Source organism: Arvicola amphibius, chromosome 3 (genome assembly GCF_903992535.2).
Source record: "Arvicola amphibius chromosome 3, mArvAmp1.2, whole genome shotgun sequence".
Lineage (NCBI taxonomy): Eukaryota > Metazoa > Chordata > Mammalia > Rodentia > Cricetidae > Arvicola > Arvicola amphibius.
Window position 1 is genome coordinate 11,309,593 of NC_052049.1, and position 23,437 is coordinate 11,333,029.

Consider the following 23,437-nt stretch of genomic DNA (forward strand, 5'->3'; position numbering starts at 1 on the left):
GAGAGTAAATCAGATGCGGAGAAAATTTGAGAAAGCTTGAATCAATACTTGTTCAACCATTGTTGTTCTTGGTGGAAGAGTATTCTCACCCCACCCCCTTTATCTTGGACTTTAAGGCAGTCCCCCATGTTATGGCTCCAGATAACCATTCCTTATTTTCTGTTAAGTCTTTCCAGAAACCATAAGATGTACCCCATGAATATTCTTATTTCTCCAGATACTGAGTGATTTCTTGCCTCTCAAGTTTGGTTTCCTTTGTTTCAGTATCGCTACTTCATGTCTGTGAATCCAAGTTATTTCTCTTTTATCATCTCCTTAAATATAGACATTTCAAAAAGCTCTTCCATGGCTGTCTGCATGTTTGCCTCTTGATGACGCATCTACTGAAAATCCCTGTGTAACCCACAATGCTGCCATTTCATAGTCATTGCTTACGTCCCTCTTAGTATTGAAACCTTGAACAGTTGTGAACTTGCTCTAGCCTGTGAACAGAAGGCACATGCCTCCTCTTTTAAAACTGAAGTCTAAATAAATGATTTCTAAGGGTCCTTGGGTGTCTGTATAACAGGAATGCATGAACTATCCATTGGCATTACTGAACCATGAAAAAATTTATTTTCTTTCCAATGCAAACTCAACAACTCTGTAAGAATTAGAGATAGCTATAACATTAAAATTTATTGATAGTAAGTCATACAAGCATATCAAAATCATTTCCTGCAATTGTACTAAACAAAAATTTTCTTAAATTTGAAACTCCTATTTTTCAGATATGTTTTGCCTAAATATTGTGTTCTTCCTGGTGTACAATAGATTTGCTGGATATTAAGAATCTGGAAAGGAAACTTGAACCAAAATATTGAATTAAAACTTATTATATAATACAAGAAAGCAAAAATGCCTTCACAGGCAACCCAGATATGAAAAAAAATTCAAGATATGCAGGGTTACAGTCATCCCAAAGAAAGAAACCTAAAAGAAAAACTGGAAGGGAAGACCTCAGAGTTAACCAACTCCCAGTAACCCATGATGCCCCCACAGAGGAGAACCCCATCTGTCTCTCGTGGTTGGTTCTGTGCTTCACACCCTAAAACCCTTGCTTTGAAGATATGATCTTTGAAACATGTAATTCCCAGGAACTATGCTTTATCAAAGTTTCCTGGTCAGCCTGTCAGGAGATAGGAGAAAAGTCCCCAATAGAATTGTTATAGTGCTACTCACAAGTCTTAGATATTGTATTGAGTAGCGAAAATTTTGGGGTGTCTGAAGTGAGGCACGTGGTGGTGTACTTGCAACAGCATCTGATAAGAGGAGAAAATGAGAATTAAAAAAATGTAGTAGAATGGGATAGGCTCTAAATGTATATTTTTATAGTTTATATTAATGGGTATTGACTGCTTACATAATAAAAGTTGGCTACATATGTTTTTGTAAAGTGATATTTGATGAGTATTTTATTATTATATGCAATATAATAATTAAACTGTACAATACATACATATATATATATAATTTTAGACATAGTTCTAGGGGATTAAAAATGTTGTATAGGAGTTAACCAAGAATATCTCCTTGGGCATTGCTATCCTATTCTTTAAATTATTAAGAATCAGATAAAAAATCTTCATCACAGTACTTTGTAAATGCCATAAGACAACACAAATGAAAGGCATTTCTATTAACTATAAAATAAACAAGTACTTTTTAATGCAGATATTCTTGAGCTAAGGCCAAAGTCTGAACATGTATATGATGAATGTTCAAGTCTCCCATCTGATCTATTATGGAGACATTCTTCTGTAAATCATGTCTTCCCTCCCTCATTCATTCATTCAACAGCACCCACCAGGTGCCAGCTATGAACTGAACACAGGAGGTATGGTCATCAACTTGCCTGAGTACTTTCCCTTAGGAGTGTGCATTCCAGAGTGAGGACACAGCAAATAAATAGCTGAGCAGATAAACACGCGATGCTACCAACTGAGAAAAGCGCTTAAAATAAGGGGATGCTGGTTTATATTTGACAGTCCGGGAAAGCAATTGTTGGGTAAACTAGCATTATATTGGGGACCTGAGAAAGTTGAAGGTGGCTCCTAGAGCTCTCCGAGGAAGATCCTTTCATAATACAGGCCCAGAGACTACAAGACTGGGGCAGAGGTGGTGTCAGGGAAATGACAAGCACACAGTAGGGCCAGCAGTAAGAGCACAGAGAAGCCCTTGGGTGATCTGTTAGACTGACTAGATACTACACTCGGCACAAAATGGGCCCCCTTCTAAAGACTCTGAGTGAAGATGTTTTGAGTGCCATTTCTAGACCTCTAATGACCTCTAACAACTATAGAAATACTGGGGAGAAGGGCAAACAAAAGAGGGAGACAGGTAGACATGTTACAGCAACCATTTAGATGATGCTGCTATCTTCTGTCAATACCTATTGAATCAAATCCCACACATTAATTTTGATAGAGTAATAATGACAGAAATATCCCATAATTTCCAAAGTCTTTCCTTATCTGTGGCTTCACTGCAAGTCACTCTATTCCCAAAGTATAGGATTGACAGACACAGCATTGAGATGCAGAATATTTGGCCTCCTGGGAAAGCAGTGAAAAGTGGTCCTAAATTCAGTGAAAACATCGGCCTAGGGAACCCAGAAGGGGCTGCCCAAGCAAGTTCCAGGGTCCTCTCTCCCTATCCTTCTCTCTCACTTCATTTATTCGAATCAAGAAGCCACTGGGTCACTACCAGAGCTTTAGAAACTACGTGAACCTCTAGGGTCACAGCCAGAGATGTAGGCATATGGTCTGACCCCATTACAGTTGCCCTGCAGGAAAGGGCCTGTGTCCATTTTAGGGAAAGAAACCAAAGTGTGATTTGCCCCAATAAACGTTGGTATTTCCAATTCTAATTTCCCCTTAAGCCCCAAATTCAGCAAAATTATCAAATACCCTGACAAACAGGAAATTATTCCTAAAATCTTTATCTTCAGGAGTCAAGACCATTAGCATTAACCCCAAGGTCGGGCTAGAGAGAGCTAAGAGTCACTTATGGCTCCCCAGCATCAAGTTCCCACTCCGGCAAGTTGTTCTGAGCGTGTGTTCTATGTCTTTACGCAGGGTGCTCCAAAGTTACTTGCATCAGCTTGACCCGGGAGGCCTCCATTAAACTGTCCCCCTTGCATGGCAAACAGATTTCCATCCGATACCTTGATATGACGGACTGCTTCGTGCTGGAGGACGAAGGTTTGCACACCATCGCAGCTCACTGCACGCAGCTCACACACCTCTATCTGCGCCGCTGTGTCCGCCTCACCGACGAGGGCCTCCGCTACCTGGTGATCTACTGCACGTCCATCAAAGAGCTGAGTGTCAGTGACTGCCGCTTTGTCAGCGACTTTGGCCTACGGGAGATTGCTAAGCTGGAGTCCCGCTTGCGGTACCTCAGCATCGCCCACTGCGGCCGCATCACGGATGTGGGCATTCGTTATGTGGCTAAGTACTGCAGCAAATTACGCTACCTCAATGCGAGGGGCTGCGAGGGCATCACGGACCATGGCGTGGAGTACCTTGCCAAGAACTGCACGAAACTTAAGTCTCTGGACATTGGCAAATGTCCTCTGGTCTCTGACACGGGCCTGGAATCTCTGGCTTTAAACTGTTTCAATCTCAAGAGATTAAGCCTCAAATCCTGTGAGAGCATCACCGGCCAGGGCCTGCAGATCGTGGCTGCCAACTGCTTTGACCTGCAGATGCTGAACGTCCAGGACTGTGAAGTTTCAGTGGAGGCCCTGCGGTTTGTGAAGCGGCACTGCAAGCGCTGTGTCATTGAGCATACCAACCCTGCTTTCTTCTGAAGGGACAGCTCCCGCGGGGCATGTTTTCACAGCAACGAGAACCAAACAATGTTTTGTAAAAGTTGCCCATGTTGAGCACCCACGCCCACTCACAGTCCCTGTTTCTTCCAGGAACGTTCTTAGGAGTCTGGCTTTTATTTTTACTTCTCATCCGCAAATGAGGTCAAAGAAACGAAGGAGAAAAACCAAATTTCTACCACGGTAAACTGGTTCTGTTCGGTTCATTGGTAGACATATCCTCTTCCAAAGGATGCAGCTCATCAGGTGGTCAGTGTGTCTTCAGAAACGCACCTTACCCTGGCTTCCCTTCCCCCTCCTGTACACAAGCTATGCTCCCGAGTTCCTCACTCGTGCATCCAACCCTGCAACAGCTGCAGCATTAAGCATCAGAATAAGGCCCTCTAACACTGCCTAAGCACCACTCCTAAATCGCTCACAAAGCAAATTGGGGTTAAAGGCATGCTATCATTTTCTGTGTGCAGAGAGCTTCCCTGTGCTAATGCATTATGGCAAATCACATGGAATAAGAAGAGATGTAATTCCTCTCCCAGCTCTGCCACTACCTAGCTGTGTAACCTTGGTCAGTCTCACCTTTCTGGGCTTCAGCGTCCCACCACCAGAGGCCAGAGGTGGGGATGAGCTTCACACCCATTTTAGAACTGAGAGAATAGTGACGCCAATAAGCAGAGCTTTGTATAAGAGGCATTGTAGAAAGCACATGGGCAACGCTTCTGAGAGAACTGGTTGTGTGCATGAACTGTGCTTTCAGACGGGTCTGTGGGGTCACTGCTGTGCACCTAGGATCCTGTGTGGAAGTCCTTGTGCTCTTCTCTGAGACCCGGCACAACTGTGTGGTGGGCTAGGCTTTGGCATGTCTTCTGCCATATTGGATGCTTGCACTTCCATGCTCATGTATTGTAGCATTCCCTCACTCCACCACACGCAACCCAGGCAAGAGAGTGCACCATGACACCGAGCCCGCATCTCCCTGTCAGCTTGCATCCACTGAGCATTTTCAAATCCAAGTACAGACCCTTATAATTTTTAATTAACAAGTGAGGTCCAAGGGAGCCCACGTCCTTAAAGGTTTTTCTGACCCTTCTCGGTGCACATATGCTATGCTTCAGACACATCTGTCCTGCAGCCCGTGGGGACAGATTCCTTGGTCCTTTGTCATTCACATTTCAGTTTGACTTCTCTCATCTCCTTGCTGCTCCATCAAATGAGCCTACTGGGGTTACATTTGTAAGTGGCTCATTGTACCAAGGCCACCTTGCCTGCTGTCTGCATGTTTTCCACTAAAGAATGTAAAGCAGGCTTCCAGGTGTTTCCGTATTGTTCTCTCAGAAGCGCCAGACATGCAGGAGAGGGAACACACTGACCACACAGATGCTGCTCCACCCACCAAGGCATTGGGACAGAACATCAAAATCAGTTCAAATTTTGAATTTTCAGTTGATGGACTTTTAAATGGTCCCTTCTGAACAAAAAGCAATTTACTAGTTTCATTATTAAAGAATCAGATAGCCAGAAGAAATCCTGTCACTTGTTTCTGTGAACTCCCGTTGTCTTTTGTTAGTAAACCCAGAATTTCCCCCAATTTGTTCTCTGGCCACACTCAGTTCACCCATCTTCTTCTCGGAGTGTCTAGCCTCCATTCGCAGAGCCTCTGCTCCTCCGAGCCAAGCACGCTGCCTTTGTTACAGACCAAGCTTAGACACTGCTCGACAACTGCACTCCCACTGTAGGCTCCGCTGTGTACTATTGTCTTGTGTTGGGAAGAAGAAGTTAGGCGATAAGCTGGCAAACCGTCATGAGGTTTCTGTCACTCACTCCATGAGCCCCAGCTTCTGCTCAGTTCACACCATCCTCGTATGGATGAGTGAACAAGATTATGTCATAAGGGAAAGCAAAAGTCTTGGCTGGGAACGGGATCTAGTGACAGCCGCCAAGTGTAGAACCATAAAAGAAATTGAGTGAAGTGCCCCTCTGCTCTCTGACTTGTGGCTCTACCTAAAGTTTGTGAATTGCAGAGTCACAATGGGTTGTCTGTTACCCTCGATACCGGAACATTCCAAATGATTTGATTTAATACTCCCCAGAATGAGCCGGGGAATCCTAAGTGGTTCCCTGAGCTGTTTTTAGTAACTATCACGGCTGACGGAGTACATCACCTGAACTCTCTTCCATGTGAGACCCAGGGGAGATTTCACACTTGCTGGCTGCCCAGCATGTGTGTCTTCCCCCAGTTTCTCTCTTTCCTGTCCCCTTCACCCATTCTGCTCTCCATCAGGGTAGGGGTATGGACTGTGACAGAAGTCTCTGGGAAGAGCTCAGTAAGTTTTTGAGGACAAGCAAAAGGCCTCATTGAGAAATTTCCTGTGTTAAAACATGGCTTCTTTCCTGGCTCCGTTACATTGAATGCTCATTGGTTGTTGTTTGTTTGTTTGTTTCTCTTTAACTCTAATGTTCAAATCACTGCGTGCTGTACGAGTCTAGAAAGCCTTAATTTACTTCCACCAAGAAATAAAGCAAGATGTTGGCAATCAGACTCAGTTCCATTTTTAATAATCTTGCCTAAGGTGGTGCTGCTTGGATATGGGCACTGAAAATTAATCAGTTAATCAATAAATCAATCAACAGTGCTTCCTGTTGAAGTCAGAACAAGCAGCTCATTGCTGCTATTGTCCCTTTAAAGTCAGACCCAAGGTTCTGTTGTCTCCAGGGACCTTGGGACTTTGGGTTTAAATTGGTAGGTAAGTGAATAAAACATTGCAGGTTGACCCAAGACTTAGTTCCTCATCCAAACCCTTCCCACAAGATAACTGAATTCATAACTTTGCATTTAAAAAGAAGTTACATTGGATGGATTTTCTAATACCATGGAGAATCTGGGACAGTGTCCTTAAGTATATTAGCATTCTGTAGTGAATATGGTGCAATGCAATTGATAGTATTAAGCTCGATAGATAGCATTATATTAATCCAGATCAGGTGTTAACATGTTGATTTCTGCAGTAAATAATTAAAATATTCCACTTTTTCAGAAATGTACGGATTTCAGAATTATGAATGAATAATCTTGAATTTCAATACACCCTGACTCTCACTACAAATACTTGAGAGAATTTCAAGGTTTTGCCATTCATTAGTATCTCAGAGTGTTAGAATATGAGAGGAGTTCTGGCAACCTGATGGGGAAGAACATAATATCAGTCAGGTAGAAGAAGTGAAATGTCAAACTGTCCCCTCTTTGCCTGAACCTTTAGAATTAAGCTAAACTAATATGGAAGAAAGGAAGCATTGGCGAGCTCTCCCCTTAGCACCCAGAAAGACTTTAGGGGACATTGACTTGTCAATTGTAAATGTATTTGTCCTCAAGCACCTTTTCAAGCTGTATTGCTTTGACAGCTGTCCCTTAAACCAATAGAGCTATCAATAGCTCAATTCTTGTCAAGATCTGAGAATAAGAATACTGGTGAGTTAAACCTATTCACTTTGAGATTCTTTGACTTGAAATTTCATTATTTGTTTACAATTAGACAATGCCTTCCAGATACCTGACTTTCAAGAGAATTCAATTTCAAGTTAAAAGATTGAGTAGTTTAAGAGAAAAAGTAACACAGTATCACTGCTTACCGTGTCCACATTCTCAAAGAAAAGCTACCAAGTGTGTCAATATTTGGCCATCATGATCATTCCAGGTAATTTTCTTAAGGTAAATATATACTACATGGAGAAGAAATATTGAAAGGCTAGGTGAATGTTGCAATGAAAATACACTAAAAATCTGTGATATTCTCCACTTGGAAGCTATTAGTACATTCTATTCTGGGGTTTGATACATATTTACCAAATCATTCTTCAGCAGGGAAGAATGCCATTAGCAGTGAGCTTGCGTCACCCGTTTGAGTGTATGCTGGTGTTATCACTAAGTTGCCTAAACACAACTCAAGTTCCTTCAAGAGCAACTTGGGCTTGTTTCACTGGATAACCTGGTACATGCAGTCCTTTTCTCTGCTTCAGTGCAATGTCATTTCTTAGGCCATGAGTTCATCTTGTGAAGCCCTATTCCAATCCCCAGTTAGCAGATCAGGTTGTATTCTAACAACACATTGACCCAGAAGTTATGCAGGATACGAGACCTGCCTTTCAACAAAATAGATGTGCTGTCTGACTCAAAAGCTCAAGAAATGTCTGTATCTCCGATCCCAATCTTACCACTGAAAAAAACCCATTTTTCTGCTTTTAGTGTTGTTCAAGGGTTTAGCAGTTAAAATCATTCAGATGTCTGAGGAGAGATGTAAAGGATTGTGTTATCTAGCAACTTTTTTTGTGTGTTGTGAAATGGTTGTCTTAGCAGCTACTCAGCTTTTGAATTTTTTTTTTTGTTGTTGTTGTTGTTATGAATGCCTGGCCTTAGTTTGGCTCATTGCTAGCCAGCTTTTCTTTTCTTTTCTTTTTTTTTTTTTTTTTTTTTTTTTTTTTGGTTTTTCGAGACAGGGTTTCCCTGTAGTTTCTAGAGCCTGTCCTGGAACTAGCTCTTGTAGACCAGGCTGGCCTCGAACTCAGAGATCCGCCTGCCTCTGCCTCCCGAGTGCTGGGATTAAAGGCGTGCGCCACCACCGCCCAGCTAGCCAGCTTTTCTTAATTTAACCCATCTACCTTTCGCCTCTGGGCCTTTTTTCTTTTTCGTTTTCTTTTTTTCTTTATTTTTTTTTTTTTTACACTGGTGAAATTCCATCCTCGACTACATTGTAAATTAGTATGTTAATAAACACTGGATGTTTCAATCATCTTTTCTCATGAATGAAAAAGTGATCATGGTAAAAAAAAAAAAAATCACCAAGTAACCATTTATTGACCATCTATCTCATACCAGACACTGTTGCAATCTGTGGGCGAATGAGTACGGCACAGACAGAAATAGCTAGTGCCGTACACCTGGTCAAAAAGTCTCTAACTTGGAAAGGGAGAAGGGAATTATAGACTCTAATGAAAAACATACTACTGTAGCCAAACTGCCTCCTATATACTTACATTTATAAAAACAGACCAGCATGACTCAGCTGGGGTCAGAAAAGCTTCTTTTTGCAGAGGATAATGGTTAGTGCAAAGACAAATTATTCAAGTGCTAAGAATGAGTGACTATTGAGCAGTCAGCGCCAAATAAGGTGTCTACATTAGTCGCTCTATGACCCAGGGACCAGCACATCAAAGGAGACAGAAAGACAGTAAGACCAAGCAGAGAGAGGGGAAGAGGAAGAGAGCTGTAGGAACTACTGTCCCTGGCTATGGCATGGTCATTGTGACCACGAACACCTAGCCTCTGTGGCTACCTGTACACAACCTGCACACACACACACACACACACACACACACACACACACGAAAGAGAGAGAGAGAGAGAGAGAGAGAGAGAGAGAGAGAGAAATGCTACCCAATATTATCCCCTTGAGTGTTCTCCATAAATGCTGTTTTGAACATTCAATAGGATTCCATTCTGTTACTTTTTAATGCCCACCTCGTCAGAATGGGAAACAAACGTCAAGGGTCTGCTTCTCTAAGAGGCCACGATTAATCATTTGTCTCTTATAGCAGTATTTTGGTAATTCTATTGGGACCAGAACATAATCATCTTTCAATAAACATTTGTTGGATTAATGAATGAATATTGTCGTGTTTTTCCATTTAACTCTCTGAACCTAAGTTTTTAAATAGTTTAAGTTTTTGCCAGTTTTTTCCATGTACATGGTATGTTGTGATGATGTTTATACTTTCATTAAACTCTCTGATCACTCTTTTGTTCTTGATGACTCCCTTTTCCCATGTGTACCTTCCTACTCCCATGGCTCATGTGTGTGTGTGTGTTGGTAAATAGAAGCATTGTGAAAAGAAGGGCCCTGAAACAGAATTTCTTTGAGAAACTATGATACCAAAAGCTTGCATGCCCCTTCAAACAACTTATGTCATGATGGTACAAGCATGGGTGGCCCATATGCCTATGAACATTTAGTCAGGATTCCCAAGAAGCTAACTGTTCTTCTATCAATTATCCTTGGAGTATTTAGCGGTGAGGTTCTCCTCTGGTATTATTCTAGCTACAAATACCTATGTTGAGGGTGATCCAAATAACCGAGGCGTCTCAGTTCAGTTTACCATGCCCCTTAACTGGAAAATGGACTGTGTCGGTACTCTTAAAAAATAATGGGTGGCCTAAAAAGACTAAAGCAACAGCCCTTACCATGGCCTGTAATGTCATAAAGGATGAGCTCTTGGCAATCGCACTTGCCACTAGGGTGGCAAACGTTAATTTATTTATTCAGAGTAACAGTGAACTAAACAGCAATAGCAGCTACAAGTGCAAAAGCAACAAAAAGGCTTTTGAATCCTCCCTCTAGGCAGAATGACAGTTGTCATGGTTTCCGAGACCCCTGAGTGTCTCCCAGAATATGCAGGCCCTGATTAATCCCATTCCCAGATAGTCATGCAAAAGATACAGAAGGGAGGAATTCTAGTTACAAAGATCAACCAGTAATTGATACTTTATTTACTCCCATTATTCTTTAAACACTAACGTACACACAGACACACTCTATCAGTAACATGAAAACAAAAAAAAAAAAAAGAAAGAAAGCATCAGATTTCTACACCATTTGTTTCTCATGGCATTTCATTTACATTTTAAACAAACTTACCATGGCTTTTTTTCATTTATGGGAAAAGTAGATAAAGGGTTAAAAATGTCAGAACTGAAACAGCCTATTCCACTATTATCTGAGAGCCTTGGGTGGGTTTGGTTTAAAGATATGAAGGTTGATTTTGTATTGTTTGAGAATAACTAACAAATATTCTTAATTTCGACTGTACAGTTTCTTTGTTTCTAAGTAGACACTGAGCTAATCCAGATCTATTGAGTTTCCATCTTCTACTACCACTTGGTAAAGTGGCAGAAGAGACTGTTTGGCCTAACAATTACTGACCATAGAACAGAGTAAGAGAGTTCCAGTCTCTCCTCTTCGAATCTGTGCTTGCATGCGGTTAAACGTGTGACTTCTGATTGATGCATATGAAGGCAGCTGTGCTGCAGCATCTTTCTTTCCATGAGCGAACTGGGTCAGTGGGATTCCAGTTGGCTCCCCTCCGTGTTTATAATCTTAGCACACCCAAAGAATAATGAATGACCACAGGCATGCTGCAAACCTAGAGAACAAGAGGTTGTGGATCTAGAGAAATGGAGAGATAGTCAGATAGTAACCTCTCACTCATATGATGAAAACCAGTCTCTTTCCAGATCCCCAAGCTGGCATAGTTCTACTAGGGCTATTGCCCTGAGACTCCTACGCACATGTGTGTGATGTTTTTCCTTGAAACAGCACACAGAGGAAAGCAAACATGGACGTGGGAGAACACTGGCCCCTTCATTTTAAAACTCTATTCAAGATGATCTTACAGGCGATGATGGTAGATCATGGCTAACACCTGCGGCAGTAGTAAGAAGTTTTGTTTCTGCAGCTTCTCTTACCCTTAGTGTATAAGACCTTCTGGTCCTGGTGGAAAATTCTTCACAGCCACTAGCTTGTTCTGAACGAGGAGAAAATTGACCTTTCCTACCAGATGTTCTGAATGGTGAGAAAGAACCCTAGGAGCAGTTTCAAATCTTCCTCTCCACGAGGACCTGGAAGACTTCATTAAACCCAGCTCCCGTTAGAGTCACAAGAAAGACTTACAAAACCAATACACGTGAGACTTAAGGACATAGGTCTAAGAGTGTCTTTTAGCTGAAACTGAGAGTTAACTGGTCATTGTTAAAGGAATCCTAAATGTAACTTTAAAAACCCCCTTTAAGGCAATATCTCTTAATTTTGATGAGATATAATCCCATAAATCTGTTTTGTTTTCCATAACGCTGCTACTCAGCCACGTTTATGTCCACAATAAGGAAATACAAATTCAGATTTGGGTCTTAAGTTTCTAGATCTTATCATTTTTGTCGGGTGGCTTTATTCATTTTGCTCCCATTTTGAATATTGAGATACGGCCATTTATTTTGCTAGCTGGAATTGGTCATTTGCATATTTGTTATGTGCCATTTTCAGAAGGAATTCATGTTCTGGTTTCCTTTTATCCATGTCCTGAAAGTTTAAAATATGATCAATTCAAATGCAATGAACTAATTTACTTAGAGGATATTTCAAGTCATGGTAACACTCAGGTTACTGACGGGCAACTCTTTGCAGCTTTTAGCCAACTTTACACTGAAAAACCAAGGACGAAAAGTCTATAACAGAGAAATGAAAGAGTGCATTTTGGAACCAGACAAAGCAATGTGAACATATAGGATACTTATGCTAATAAGATTAACACCGTGTATGTAAAAACTTAATTATCCCGTACTATGAATTAGAGAGCAATAGATCTGATGACATTTGGGCTGGATTATTTTGTCAAAAATATTCATGATATTTGAAGATGTTGACTCACTGGTCATGATTGCCTCTTCATTTTTGCTCTTTATAGTGCATTTATAGACTCAAGTTTCACTCCTGTGAGAATCAAGGGTTATTCAGCTTATAATTCCATTCCGCAGTCCATCACTTAGATATCATGGCAAAACCTTGAAGGCAGGATTGCTTGTTATCTCACCAACCATCTCCTCCACCCCAGGAACTCCACATCTGAGCAAGCACGGTAGGAGTCAAGGAGACTGCTTGCTAGCCAGTAGGCTTGTGCTAGCTAGCTCTCTGGCACCATTCATTTCTACATGCCTAGGAAATGGTGCTGCCCGGTGTTGGTTTGTCATTTCTTCATCATTGAGTAACAGAGATGTTTCCCCCATAGATGTACCCACAATCCACCTGATCTGGAAATTTCTCAACTGAAACTCTCTTCCAAGGGGATACTAGGTTGGGGCAAGTTAACATTTAAACCTAATGAGCTGCAATACTCGGGACAGCAGGCCCTGCACCTTGTCAGGGCAGCACAATAGAGCCAACTGTGTTAACACAGGTGTGGGTGATCCAGCCCTGAAACTGTGAGCATGGGACAGCTGTCCCCATTACCCATGTGCCTTGTGATGACATGGGCAGATGAGAGTGCCCCGCCCTTCCCCATTTCTCATCTGGCAGACCAATCCTACAGCTGCCCAGGTCCAGCCCAAACATCCACCCCATCTATGACCTGCTGGAGCCTGCAAAGTAACCTGACTCATAGACCTAAAGCTGCAGGATCTCCACAACACACAGCAACAACAGGAAGAGTCCTAGTGAGGGCCCAGCATTGATCATAGTAAAATCCAGAGGCCTCGAACCGGACCAATGGCTCCTTGCAATGAGCACTTACAAATAAAGATGTATGGACCAAGGGGTCTATGGCATGACTCATGGTGTCACCTTGCAGCTTTCATGATGAAATTTTAAATTCTTCTCCTCTTTAATTTTATGCCCTTTTTTCTCTTAAATTTTGTTTTATTTGGAGGGTGCTGCATGGGCAGAGGCCAGATATAAAGGGACTGGGAAATGAATGAGGTCAGGATACTTGACATAAAACACATTTAGAATAAATCATAATTAAAATAAAAAATTAACCAGCACAATGACTGTCAATCTGTCTTTGGGAGCTGTTACTGAGCTAGAAAAAGCCTTTTGCTAGATAAAGTGCAGCAATTCATAAAAAACAATTTACAGCAGTACCAAAGCTCTTTGCAACATTTGTTGACTAAAAATATCATAATATCTATCTGATCTCCAAAATATACAAAGAACTCAAGAAATTGGTCATCAGAAGAACAAATAATCCAATAAAAAAGTGGAGTACAGACCTAAACAGAGAACTCTCAACAGAGGCATCTAAAATAGCTGAAAGACACTTAAGGAAATGTTTAACATCCTTAGTCATCAGAGAAATTCAAATCAAAACAACTCTGAGATTCCATCTTATACCTGTAAGAATGACCAAGATCAAAAACACTGATGACAACTTATGCTGGAGAGGTTGTGGGGTAAAGAGGGAACCCTTCTGCATGGCTGGTGGGAGTGTAAGATGGTACATCCCCTTTGGATGTCAGTGTGGCGATTTCTCAGAAAATTAGGAAACAATCTTCCTCAAGACACAGTAATACCACAAAGGATGCTCAATTGTGCCACAAAGACATGTGCACAGCTATGTTCATAGCAGCTTTGTTTGTCATAACCAGAACCTGGAAACAACCTAAATGCCCTTTGACCAAAGGGTAGAGTTGGGCTGTACTTCCGAGTTTGCTCTTTCAGGGTATGAGATGACTTAGCATGGAGATTTATCTTGGTCCATGACTACTCCAAGGGACTTTTACCATGGATCCCTAATGTCAACAGGATTGTTGACAGGAGACATTAAGTTATTACTTTAGTAATCACCTTTGGAGATATCACAAGCATGGAACCATGGTTAATTTAAGGAAGGGCATTTGGAAACTGTTAATAAAAATGCTGAGCAGGGATCAACTCTGTTTATCCTGAGACTTTTGTCAGTGCTCTCTACTTTCAGCTTGGAGTATTGCAGAGCTTTAAGGAAGGGCGAAGAAAGGCCCAGCAAGCAGTTCTAAGTCTGCCCGGACAACAGGATGGCAGCTGAACGTGCTTTCATGGGCTATTACACCTTCACATGTGCAAAGTCCCACTAAATGTACTAAAATGCTGACTTGAAGTAGGCAAAGATCTGCTTGTGTGTTAGATGTATTTTGATATGAAACAGACAGTAGCCACAGCTCTTTTAGTATATGATTCATATATATTGGAAACTTCAAAACCTAGGTGAAGAGGAAACATGTGCAGGAGATATTCTGGTGACACAGTTGAGCTGAAGCGCAGTTACATCCAAACTTTTGATGTGGAGCCTCTTAGTGTTTTCTGTTTGATGGCACAGTTAGGCTTTTAAAGAAAGGCCTGCTTTGACTTTTCATAACAAGATCAGGTCTTGTTGTGTTCATTAATCACTACATTAGAGATGAACAGTCTAGAAGAAGTTGCTTCCACGTTCTGCCATTGATGTCGTGTTGCTGCTTGGAGTTTTTTCTAAATTATTGCTTATGAGAACAATAGCAGCTTGGGAGCCAAAGCTCTTGGAAATATTCCCATTGTTCATAGTTCCAAGATGGTCTTCATATGAAAGAAAGACAGACCCAAACTACACACACATATAAGCACACAGACACAGACACACACACACACACAGACACACAGACACATACACACACACACACATACACACACAATTTGGCTGGAAAGTGCCCAGCATTGGTACCATCATAATGAAACTGGTGTTCTTGGCACGTTTGCTTCTTCCTCATTTCAGTTAGCCTCAGGAAGCATAATCATTTCAAGACACGATACAACATTCAATATAAAACAATACACAAATCAAAGTGTGTCTATGAAGAACGCTGAGCATTGTGTCTGCCGTTCTGTTTCCATCAGCATCATCCTAGTTCTAGTCCCTCTGACTGCTTAGGAGAATGAAGGAGGAAGATAAACTACTGATGCCGGAATGAAAACCAAAAAGACGTTTGACTCAGCCAATAAAACTGAGCCTGCCATCAGACAGAGCCAAAAGAATAAATAATGATCTGAAAAGGATGGAGACAGGGCTTCATGGCCTCGATATTTTTCTCAGTTCTAGTTACTGTGAGTGAAGAAGAGTGTATTTATCAGCCGCAGTTAAAAGTTACCCTTTTGCCAAACACAATGTTTCTTTGGTACTCCTTGCCAGTGTGGTAGTATTCAGATGTGTGCTTTGTTCTGGCTTTTCAAATCCACTAGCCAAAAAGTATAGCAGAATGCATGCATACTGTTGATAGCCAGAAGTAACCAGCATCCCAGGGAACTAATTTCCGAAAAACACAACCAAACTTTTGATGTGAAGCCTCTTAGTGTTTTCTGTTTGATGGCACAGTTAGATCTGACTGTGGAAAGCCATAATGAAAGGACTGAGGGCACAGAAATACTCTCAACGTATGAAAGTACTTAGCCGGGTGAATGCCTTTAATCCCAGCACTCGAGAAACAGCGGCAGGCGGATCTCTGTGAGTTCGAGGTCAGCCTGGTCTACAAGAGCTAGTTACAGGACAAGCTCCAAAACTACAGAACAAACGTGTCTTGGTAAAAAGAAACAAACAAACAAAGAAAAATATAAACGTACCACATTATGTTTTATATTGTTATTTTCCATAGCAAATACTGTCCAGAAGAAGGGGAAGAGACTGCTCATGAGTAGTTTGTTTAGACTAGAGATTGTAGTCTGTGCAATGACATAAACTCAGTTTCCACTGATGACTTGAACAATTCTATTTTTTTGCTTAAAGTCTGGGAAAAGGCTAATGCACCTGCCGGATGTTCAACCTTCACATGCTATTAACACACAAAGGTCCTTTGGGGTCTATAAAGTTGACCAATTTCTGGACATTTAATTGAGTATACCTTTACTGGTGGTCTTCCCTCTGTTTCTGTCACAAGCACATGGAATCTGTGCCTTCGAGGTGGCCATCAGGTGTTGATGAAGAGACAACATTAAGAGGCGTTTTGACAAGAATAAAGAAATGTTCTTAGCCCTAGATGGGACATCTGTATCACAGCTTTCCCAAAACTTGGGTAACATTAAGGAATCGCAAAGATAACCAGGAACAGAGGACAACGAAGGTGTCTTGTGGACAAGAAAGGACAACTGCACTCATGAACTAGCAGGAATCTTTTGCCATCAAAAGATCTGTATGAGATCAACTCAGTCAACACTTCAGCGTGGACAAGAAAGAAGCTCACGAGGTCCCCACCAGTTGCAAAGCTGCCATTGGCAGTTCATAGGTGCTGGAGGAAGAAAAGTTAGCTCTCTTTCCATTGGATGATGTTCTGTATCCATGCTTCCATGGATACAACAAACAGGACCCAGTGCTCTATGAAAGAGAATAAGGAAAAGGAGAAAGACAAAGTTGAGGGGTAGTGGGGGGGGATGGATAGAGTCTAAATTTGCTGCATGAAAATATGAAAAAAGAAATGCACTTCCATGTAAATTATAAATAAAATAAAAATTGTAATGGGAAAAGGGGTTCTTAGATGCCCACAAAAGGATGCCACGTTTTGAGGCTCTAGATGTAGAGTGGGAAATATAATGGACAGATACCATGCCCTCACAGTGCTTACATTCTAAAGCCATCACAACCTGCCAGATGAATTTTCTAATTTTATTTTTAAAGCCATGGTCTCGTTGTGGCTTGCCTAAAACTCTCTTCTTTAACTCATAAAAACCCACCTCCCTCTACCTGCATTGTGCTGGGATTAAACGTATGTGCCACCAAGAGCATGCTATTCTATTTATATGTTTGTTTATTTATTTATTTAGAAAGGGGTCTCACTATGTAGCCTTGGCTTGCTACATAAACCAGACTGGCATAAACTTTATAGAAATCTACTTGCCTCTTCCACCTGAGTGCTGGGATAAAAGGCATGAATTGCCATGCCAGGCTTTAGGTTTTTTAATTTTTTAAATAAAACATCAATTTAAAAGTTGAGAAGCCAGAGGTAGACTCAGTCAATGTCTGCACTGTCCCATAATAGAGTTGACTGCTGGACAAACCAAGCTACTGAGTAGTTTGACTGTGGCCGCAGTGCTGTTTAACTGAACAATTAAACTCCCAGTTTCATTTTAATTAAGTTTAAACAAACACCTATAGCAGGTGATTGTTGAGAATGTTGTTGTAGATCTTGTCTCTCTAGGTACAGTTCACACAATGGAAGTGTGAGCAGCACTGGGGATGCTAAAATTCAGACCCTGGGCTAGTGTGCTGCTTAGTGGTAGATATGGCATTTGGTCTGACACCCGAGTTTCATTCTTAGAACCTCAGCCAGCACACAGAGACATAGGTGAGAGAGAGCCATCCCCCTCATTTTAACAGAATTTGCAGATTAAAGTTTGAGAAACATTTTTTTATTAAAAGGAGAACACACAGCAGAAAAAAACTGTAGGGAAGTTTTGTTTTAATGATAGTTTAATAAGTGTTTTCTGAGAATTAGCAAGGAAGAAAGATGCGTATAGTGTGAGAGAGCAGGCCAGTTGGTGGCCTTAGGAAGACATTTCTGAGTTCCAGAAGTGAACACGGAGCAAAGGCTTTTCTTTGAGAATCCTAGGGACTCAGAGATGAGTTTCACAGAAGGAAGGGTGGAGGAAATGGGGGAGAGGGGAGGGAGTGAGCATGTGGAGCAAAGTAGGGGGAGTCAGGGTCTCAAAGGTAATGTCACAGCTTGGGTTTTAAACAAAATGAAGTGTTTCATTGGTTCTCCTTACAGGGAAGTTTCTGGAAACAAACCCACCAACCCACCCAAAATACCATCTTTCCTTCTGGGTCCAGCTAACTCTGCATTGCTCAGTCCCCTCAGCCATCTCATTGCGCATACTTGCTTGTTCTCTTTGCACTAAGATTCCTTTGTGGTGAGTGAACACTCATTAAGGACTTAATTAACTCTTTATCTGTTCTAACTAAGGTTTCTTGAGACCAACGACATGCTGAATACTCTCTTTGATTCTGAAATCTGAACAGAGGACACCTTAACCCTGTGAAATTTTCTTTGCTGAAAGAAACAGTGAACAAAGAAATGAAATTAGGTAGCAATGAATTCTACAAAGGGAATAGAGGGGTTAAAGGTGAGGCTAGATACCCATGTTCTACATGGAACAGTTGGAAAATTGTCTCTGAGAAGATACATGGTAGGAAGAGAGAAAACGTTTGCTTTGTGGCAACTTAAAGCTCAATACCTCTTTAAAGGTCCCCCATTGTCTCTAAATGAAGTTAATTAAAACAGCATTTATCATTATACAATTTCCATGGTCAGGAAATTTTGGCCAGTTTTTACTGAATATTATGATTCAAGGTCTTTCACTGAGAACAGTAGCCACACCAACGTCATTGGATAGCTTTGTGGGCTGAAAATCCCAATTCCGTTCTCATTCAGTGACTGCTGGCTACAGGCTTTGGTTCCTGGCAAGCTGGATTCCTCCATATGGGAACACAGGACACAACATGAGGTGAGTGATTCAAGAAAGAAGGCAGACGAAGCAAACAAGATGTCATGTGTCTTTTTATTTTATTGATTTTTATTGAGCTCTACATTTTTCTCTGCTCCCCTCCCTGCCTCTTCCCTCCCCCTTCAATCCTCTCACAAGGTCCCCATGCTCCCAATTTACTCAGGAGATCTTGTCTTTTTCTACTTCCCATATAGATTAGATCTATGTAAGTCTCTTTTAGTGTCCTCGTTGTTGTCTAAGTTCTCTGGGATTGTGGTTTGTAGGCTGGTTTTCTTTTGTTTTATGTTTAAAAAGCACCTATGAGTGAGTACATGTGATAATTGTCTTTCTGTATCTGGGTTACCTCATTCAAAATAATGTTTTCCAGCTCCATCCATTTTCCTGCAATATTCAAGATGACATTATATTTTCTGCTATGTAGTATTCCATTGTGTAAATGTCTTTTTTAATGAACTTGTTTTAGACTAGCATCCTGTCACTAATGGTATACACTACCCATCACAGAGTATGCGTGGGTGAGCCAGGGAAGATGTGATGTCTAAGGAAGGGTGAGCTTTGCAGCTGCAATGAAGACCGGGTACATAGAATACTGGGCATGTTGTTTTTGACAACTACTCAACTGTTTGTTGTTCAGTCATACCGCTAGGTCAATGCTGATCCCTCTGTCTCAGAGGCCAGGAGAAAGTCAGAAGGACGGGTAGAAGAAGTAGAGAAAGCAAGGGAGAAGGAAGAAGTCAGAGAGGTAAGATGGAAGATAAAAATATAGAGAGCGAAGTTTCGAGTTTCTCTGAAAAACCATTCCGCTACATTGTCTTAAACAGGCATCTTCAATCAACAGGAGATTCGTGTACAAAAAAAAGAAGAAGAATCACTAATGGCTCGTGTGGCACTCTACAGCTTCCTCGTTCTGTAAGGTTCATTTCTCCCACTCACTGTCACCACCGTTATCACAAGGAGGGAGTTTTGTAAAGGTTTTATTTCCCCAAGGATAAGAATTACAACAAGTATTTCTTTTATAAGACTAAAGCTAGCTATAAGGCAGTTTTCATTATAAATAATTGCTTTCATTAAATCTATTTGAAGACATTGTATATTTTATGATCTGCTATCCCTTGTTCAACATCTGACATTCTTAATTCACTTAAGTTTCTGCAAAATGCCTCACTCAATAAATTTCTCCTTGGCTTTAGTTCCAGGAAAAAGATTTACTCTGCAGACAAGTTTGCCTGCTTTCTTTAAGAGTCTGGGAAAATGGCATATCTCAATGTGTCTCTTTGTCTTTCTTTGTTTCTAGGAAATAAAAACATTATAGACTAAGCCATCATTTTAGCTCTTTCCAGGTAATATCTATTCCTTCCAAAGATTTTCATGTGATTACCAGTCTTTTGCTTTTTGTTGTTTAAAGTTATATACTGTCTCCAATCCTTTTGTAGGCAAGATTTATATTCTAATAAATGGTATAATATGAGAGCTTTAGCCAAAAGAACATGATTCCTAGCTCTGGCTTGAATGCTATGGTCTGTCATACAAAGGTATTTTGGCATGCTGAAGCGCTGAGGATATGGGCTGCTTTAGATCTTTCCTTCATCCTCCTCATCCTCATCATCAGGGAAATACTGAAGATTAAGAATCCTCAGCTGATCACTCTAGTATCCCAAGAATGTCATCTTTTTGTTTGGTTTTGTTTTTTTTGTGTGTAATTTCTTTCTAAAAACCACAAAGCTACCAAAAGATGGTTTATATTTGGACCTCCTCTGGAATGGACTGAACCTGGATGCTGTTTATTAATGTCTTCACTCAATGCTCTTTATTAAAATTGTCTCCATCATCACTGCAGTTTGCACACACACACACACACACACACACACACACACTTACACACACATGAGAAAGAGAGAGAAATAAGAGAGACCTGCTGCGTCTGTTTCTGTTACTTGTGGGAACATGGTTTCAGGGCTGAACACCCTAAATTGGACAACCAATAGTAAGAGTTATTCCTGGGAGATGCCAGTTCTCTTTCTCCCAGTTGTTGTTCAGGGGTGGAGGATGGCAACACTCAGACTATACTCAAATCATACATCCAGATATCAGCTACATCCCAACTTAAGTTCTGGAACTGTCTTTGTCTACCATTTGTGACTGCAACAGAAGAGGTGAGATTGATTATTTATAAACAAAAGGGATGATTTGTTCCTGGTTCTAAAGTCCAGAGGCATGGTGATGGCATCTGCTTGGCTTGTGTTGAGGCCCTCCTGACAGAAAGCAGAGGAGAAGCAGCATGCCAGGGAGAGATTATACAGTGAAAGAGGAAATAAGGGGAGCCAAGGAATCTTAATGTGCTTTAGAAATTCAATCTGCATTTGCACTAACCAATCCATCCTGCCGGAATGAAAGCTTCGAACAAATCATTGATCTTTCTTAACATCTAATTCAGGTTCAAATACTTCTGCACTGGTACTGGGGGCTGAGGCCAGGATAAACTTTCATAGAAACAAACTTTCTGCAAAACACAGCAGTGTCAATGTCACGGTTAACTCATCAGCAACTCAGTCCCCTGAACCCTCATTGGTTTAGGTCATGCAAATAGGGGAGAAGAGACAGGTGCTTAAGAAAAAGGTTGTATTTCTCTGTATGATTGTAAAGTACCACGATTTGCCCAGAGAACCAATAGTCATGTTCTAGTTATCTTTTGAAATTGTTCTAAATCTCTGTATTTGAGACCTACACATTGGTAGAGACCTGGAGCTGTGGGTAGGAGAAAATGAAACATGTGCATCACCTGTCAGTCTGGACGTAAAAATTGATTGACACGTCCTTCTTGCTTCCCGAAGTAGACAGGAGTAATTCTTGGCCCAAAAAATTTCCAATACAATGCATGGCTGCTAAAATCATGGCTGAGTAACCTTAGCAGCAACTTCTCTGATACTGTGGTTTTACAAAGTGGAGGTGGCTGGGGAGGGGGGAGGGAGCAGTAGGAAGTGATGGAAAAGAGATTTACAACCAGGAAAAGTTGTTGCCTATAGATAAGTTAAAGAGACACAGGGATTGCCTCTTATCCTATTACTGTTTTTTTAAGCTACAGTAGGTGTTTCCTGTTAATGAAACGGATGTAAATATTCATGTGTCCCGAGGCAGAAGTGCTGATGGCACTTAGCTTCTTTTATCTTCTATACAGTGTGATAGACACAGAGATGTTTCAAATATTTCCACGCTGGTACGCCCTGATAAAAATGTTTCTTTTCTGATCTCATCCATTGAAGCCATCCGCTCAAGGATGCAAGCCTTTCCATGAGGGAAAAAAAAGTTTTTACTTGCTGCAAGTGTACAGGTGCCAGAAAGACATCTGCAGCTTGATGACTCTAGTGTCTCAGCCATTTATCATGAATGAAGAACTAGCCCGTGGAAACAGTGGCTGTTATTTGTCAGCTGCAGGATGAGGGAGATGTATGGTGTCTGTAAAGAAACCACTCACTGCTCTCCCTGGTTCTTATGCCACCACCGGCTGCTCTCAGTAACTGCTTTCTTTCTCTCTTTATTGTAATGGCCCCTGCCTTCTCCTGACATAACAGCTATCATGGGAACACCAACAGGCTTGGAAAGCAACGCGCCAGCTCTATACCTTCTTAGCTACTTGTCTCCAGGAGCTGTTCTCTCTCCCTGTTCCTAGTGGCTGTAAGACGACCCGAATATGACATCCTACTCCTAAGGAGTCTCTACTCATGACAAGGAAGTTTCATAAATCTCAGCTGCCTAAAAGTAAAGGCTCCCAAAACAGCTCAGCTGTTACAAATCCCTTTCCTAGGCTGTCACTCACCTTTCACATGGAAGAAGAGTTGATACCACATTCAGGCTGAAACTGTCACAAGTGGTCATATCTTCCACTTACTCTAGCAAGACTTGTTTATGCTTTCCAAAATCCATAGGCATTTCCCTCCCCTCTTTTTCTCACAAAGCATATAGATTTCAAATTCTAATCACTTCTTCTTCCTGTTTGAATGCTCCCATGTGCATGCAGCATGTACACGTTGATAGGCTTCTGTGTGTATTTTTCTCATTAATCTGCTATGGTCCTGGACAATGCACCTAGGAGAAAAGCAAAGCCATGTTTTTACCTCGCTTCCTCATTCCTCACTTGTAAGAATTTGACCCAGATTTCTTCCTTACATAGCAAATGGGTGCTATGTGAGAGATGATGAAAGAAAGTGTTCCATCAACCTGAAATCATGATAAAATAATAACGAATGATGTGTTGGTCCTTCCTCAAAAGTCTGTATACTGCAAGTCAAAGATTCTTGCGTCTGTTTCCATGTTCTGTTGATCCAAATGCCATAGTTATCTTTAGAAACACCCTGTCCACTTTTTTTTATTTATGTTGCATTATCCTGTCTTCTTAATCATACATCAGCATTGTATCTATAACCTGATAATATGCACAGACTAAAACTTGCTGACTTTAACTCAAAAGTCGCAAGGTTTGCATTAAAACATTGTGTGGTAGTATTATATCTACTTCACGGCTCTTGGTACATGTAAGATC

The 23,437-nt window shown here is 41.2% G+C and overlaps 1 protein-coding gene across 1 annotated transcript in view; it reads left to right on the plus strand.

The window, feature by feature from the left end:
- Positions 1 to 6,399, plus strand: part of Fbxl7 (F-box and leucine rich repeat protein 7) — a 340,289-nt gene extending 333,890 nt beyond the window's left edge. Inside the window, exon 4 of the mRNA XM_038322814.2 lies at positions 3,117 to 6,399. Coding sequence (XP_038178742.1) covers positions 3,117 to 3,853 — 737 coding nt within the window. The 3' untranslated portion in view covers positions 3,854 to 6,399. The remainder of the gene's footprint in view (positions 1 to 3,116) is intronic.
- Positions 6,400 to 23,437: the final 17,038 nt, after the last annotated feature.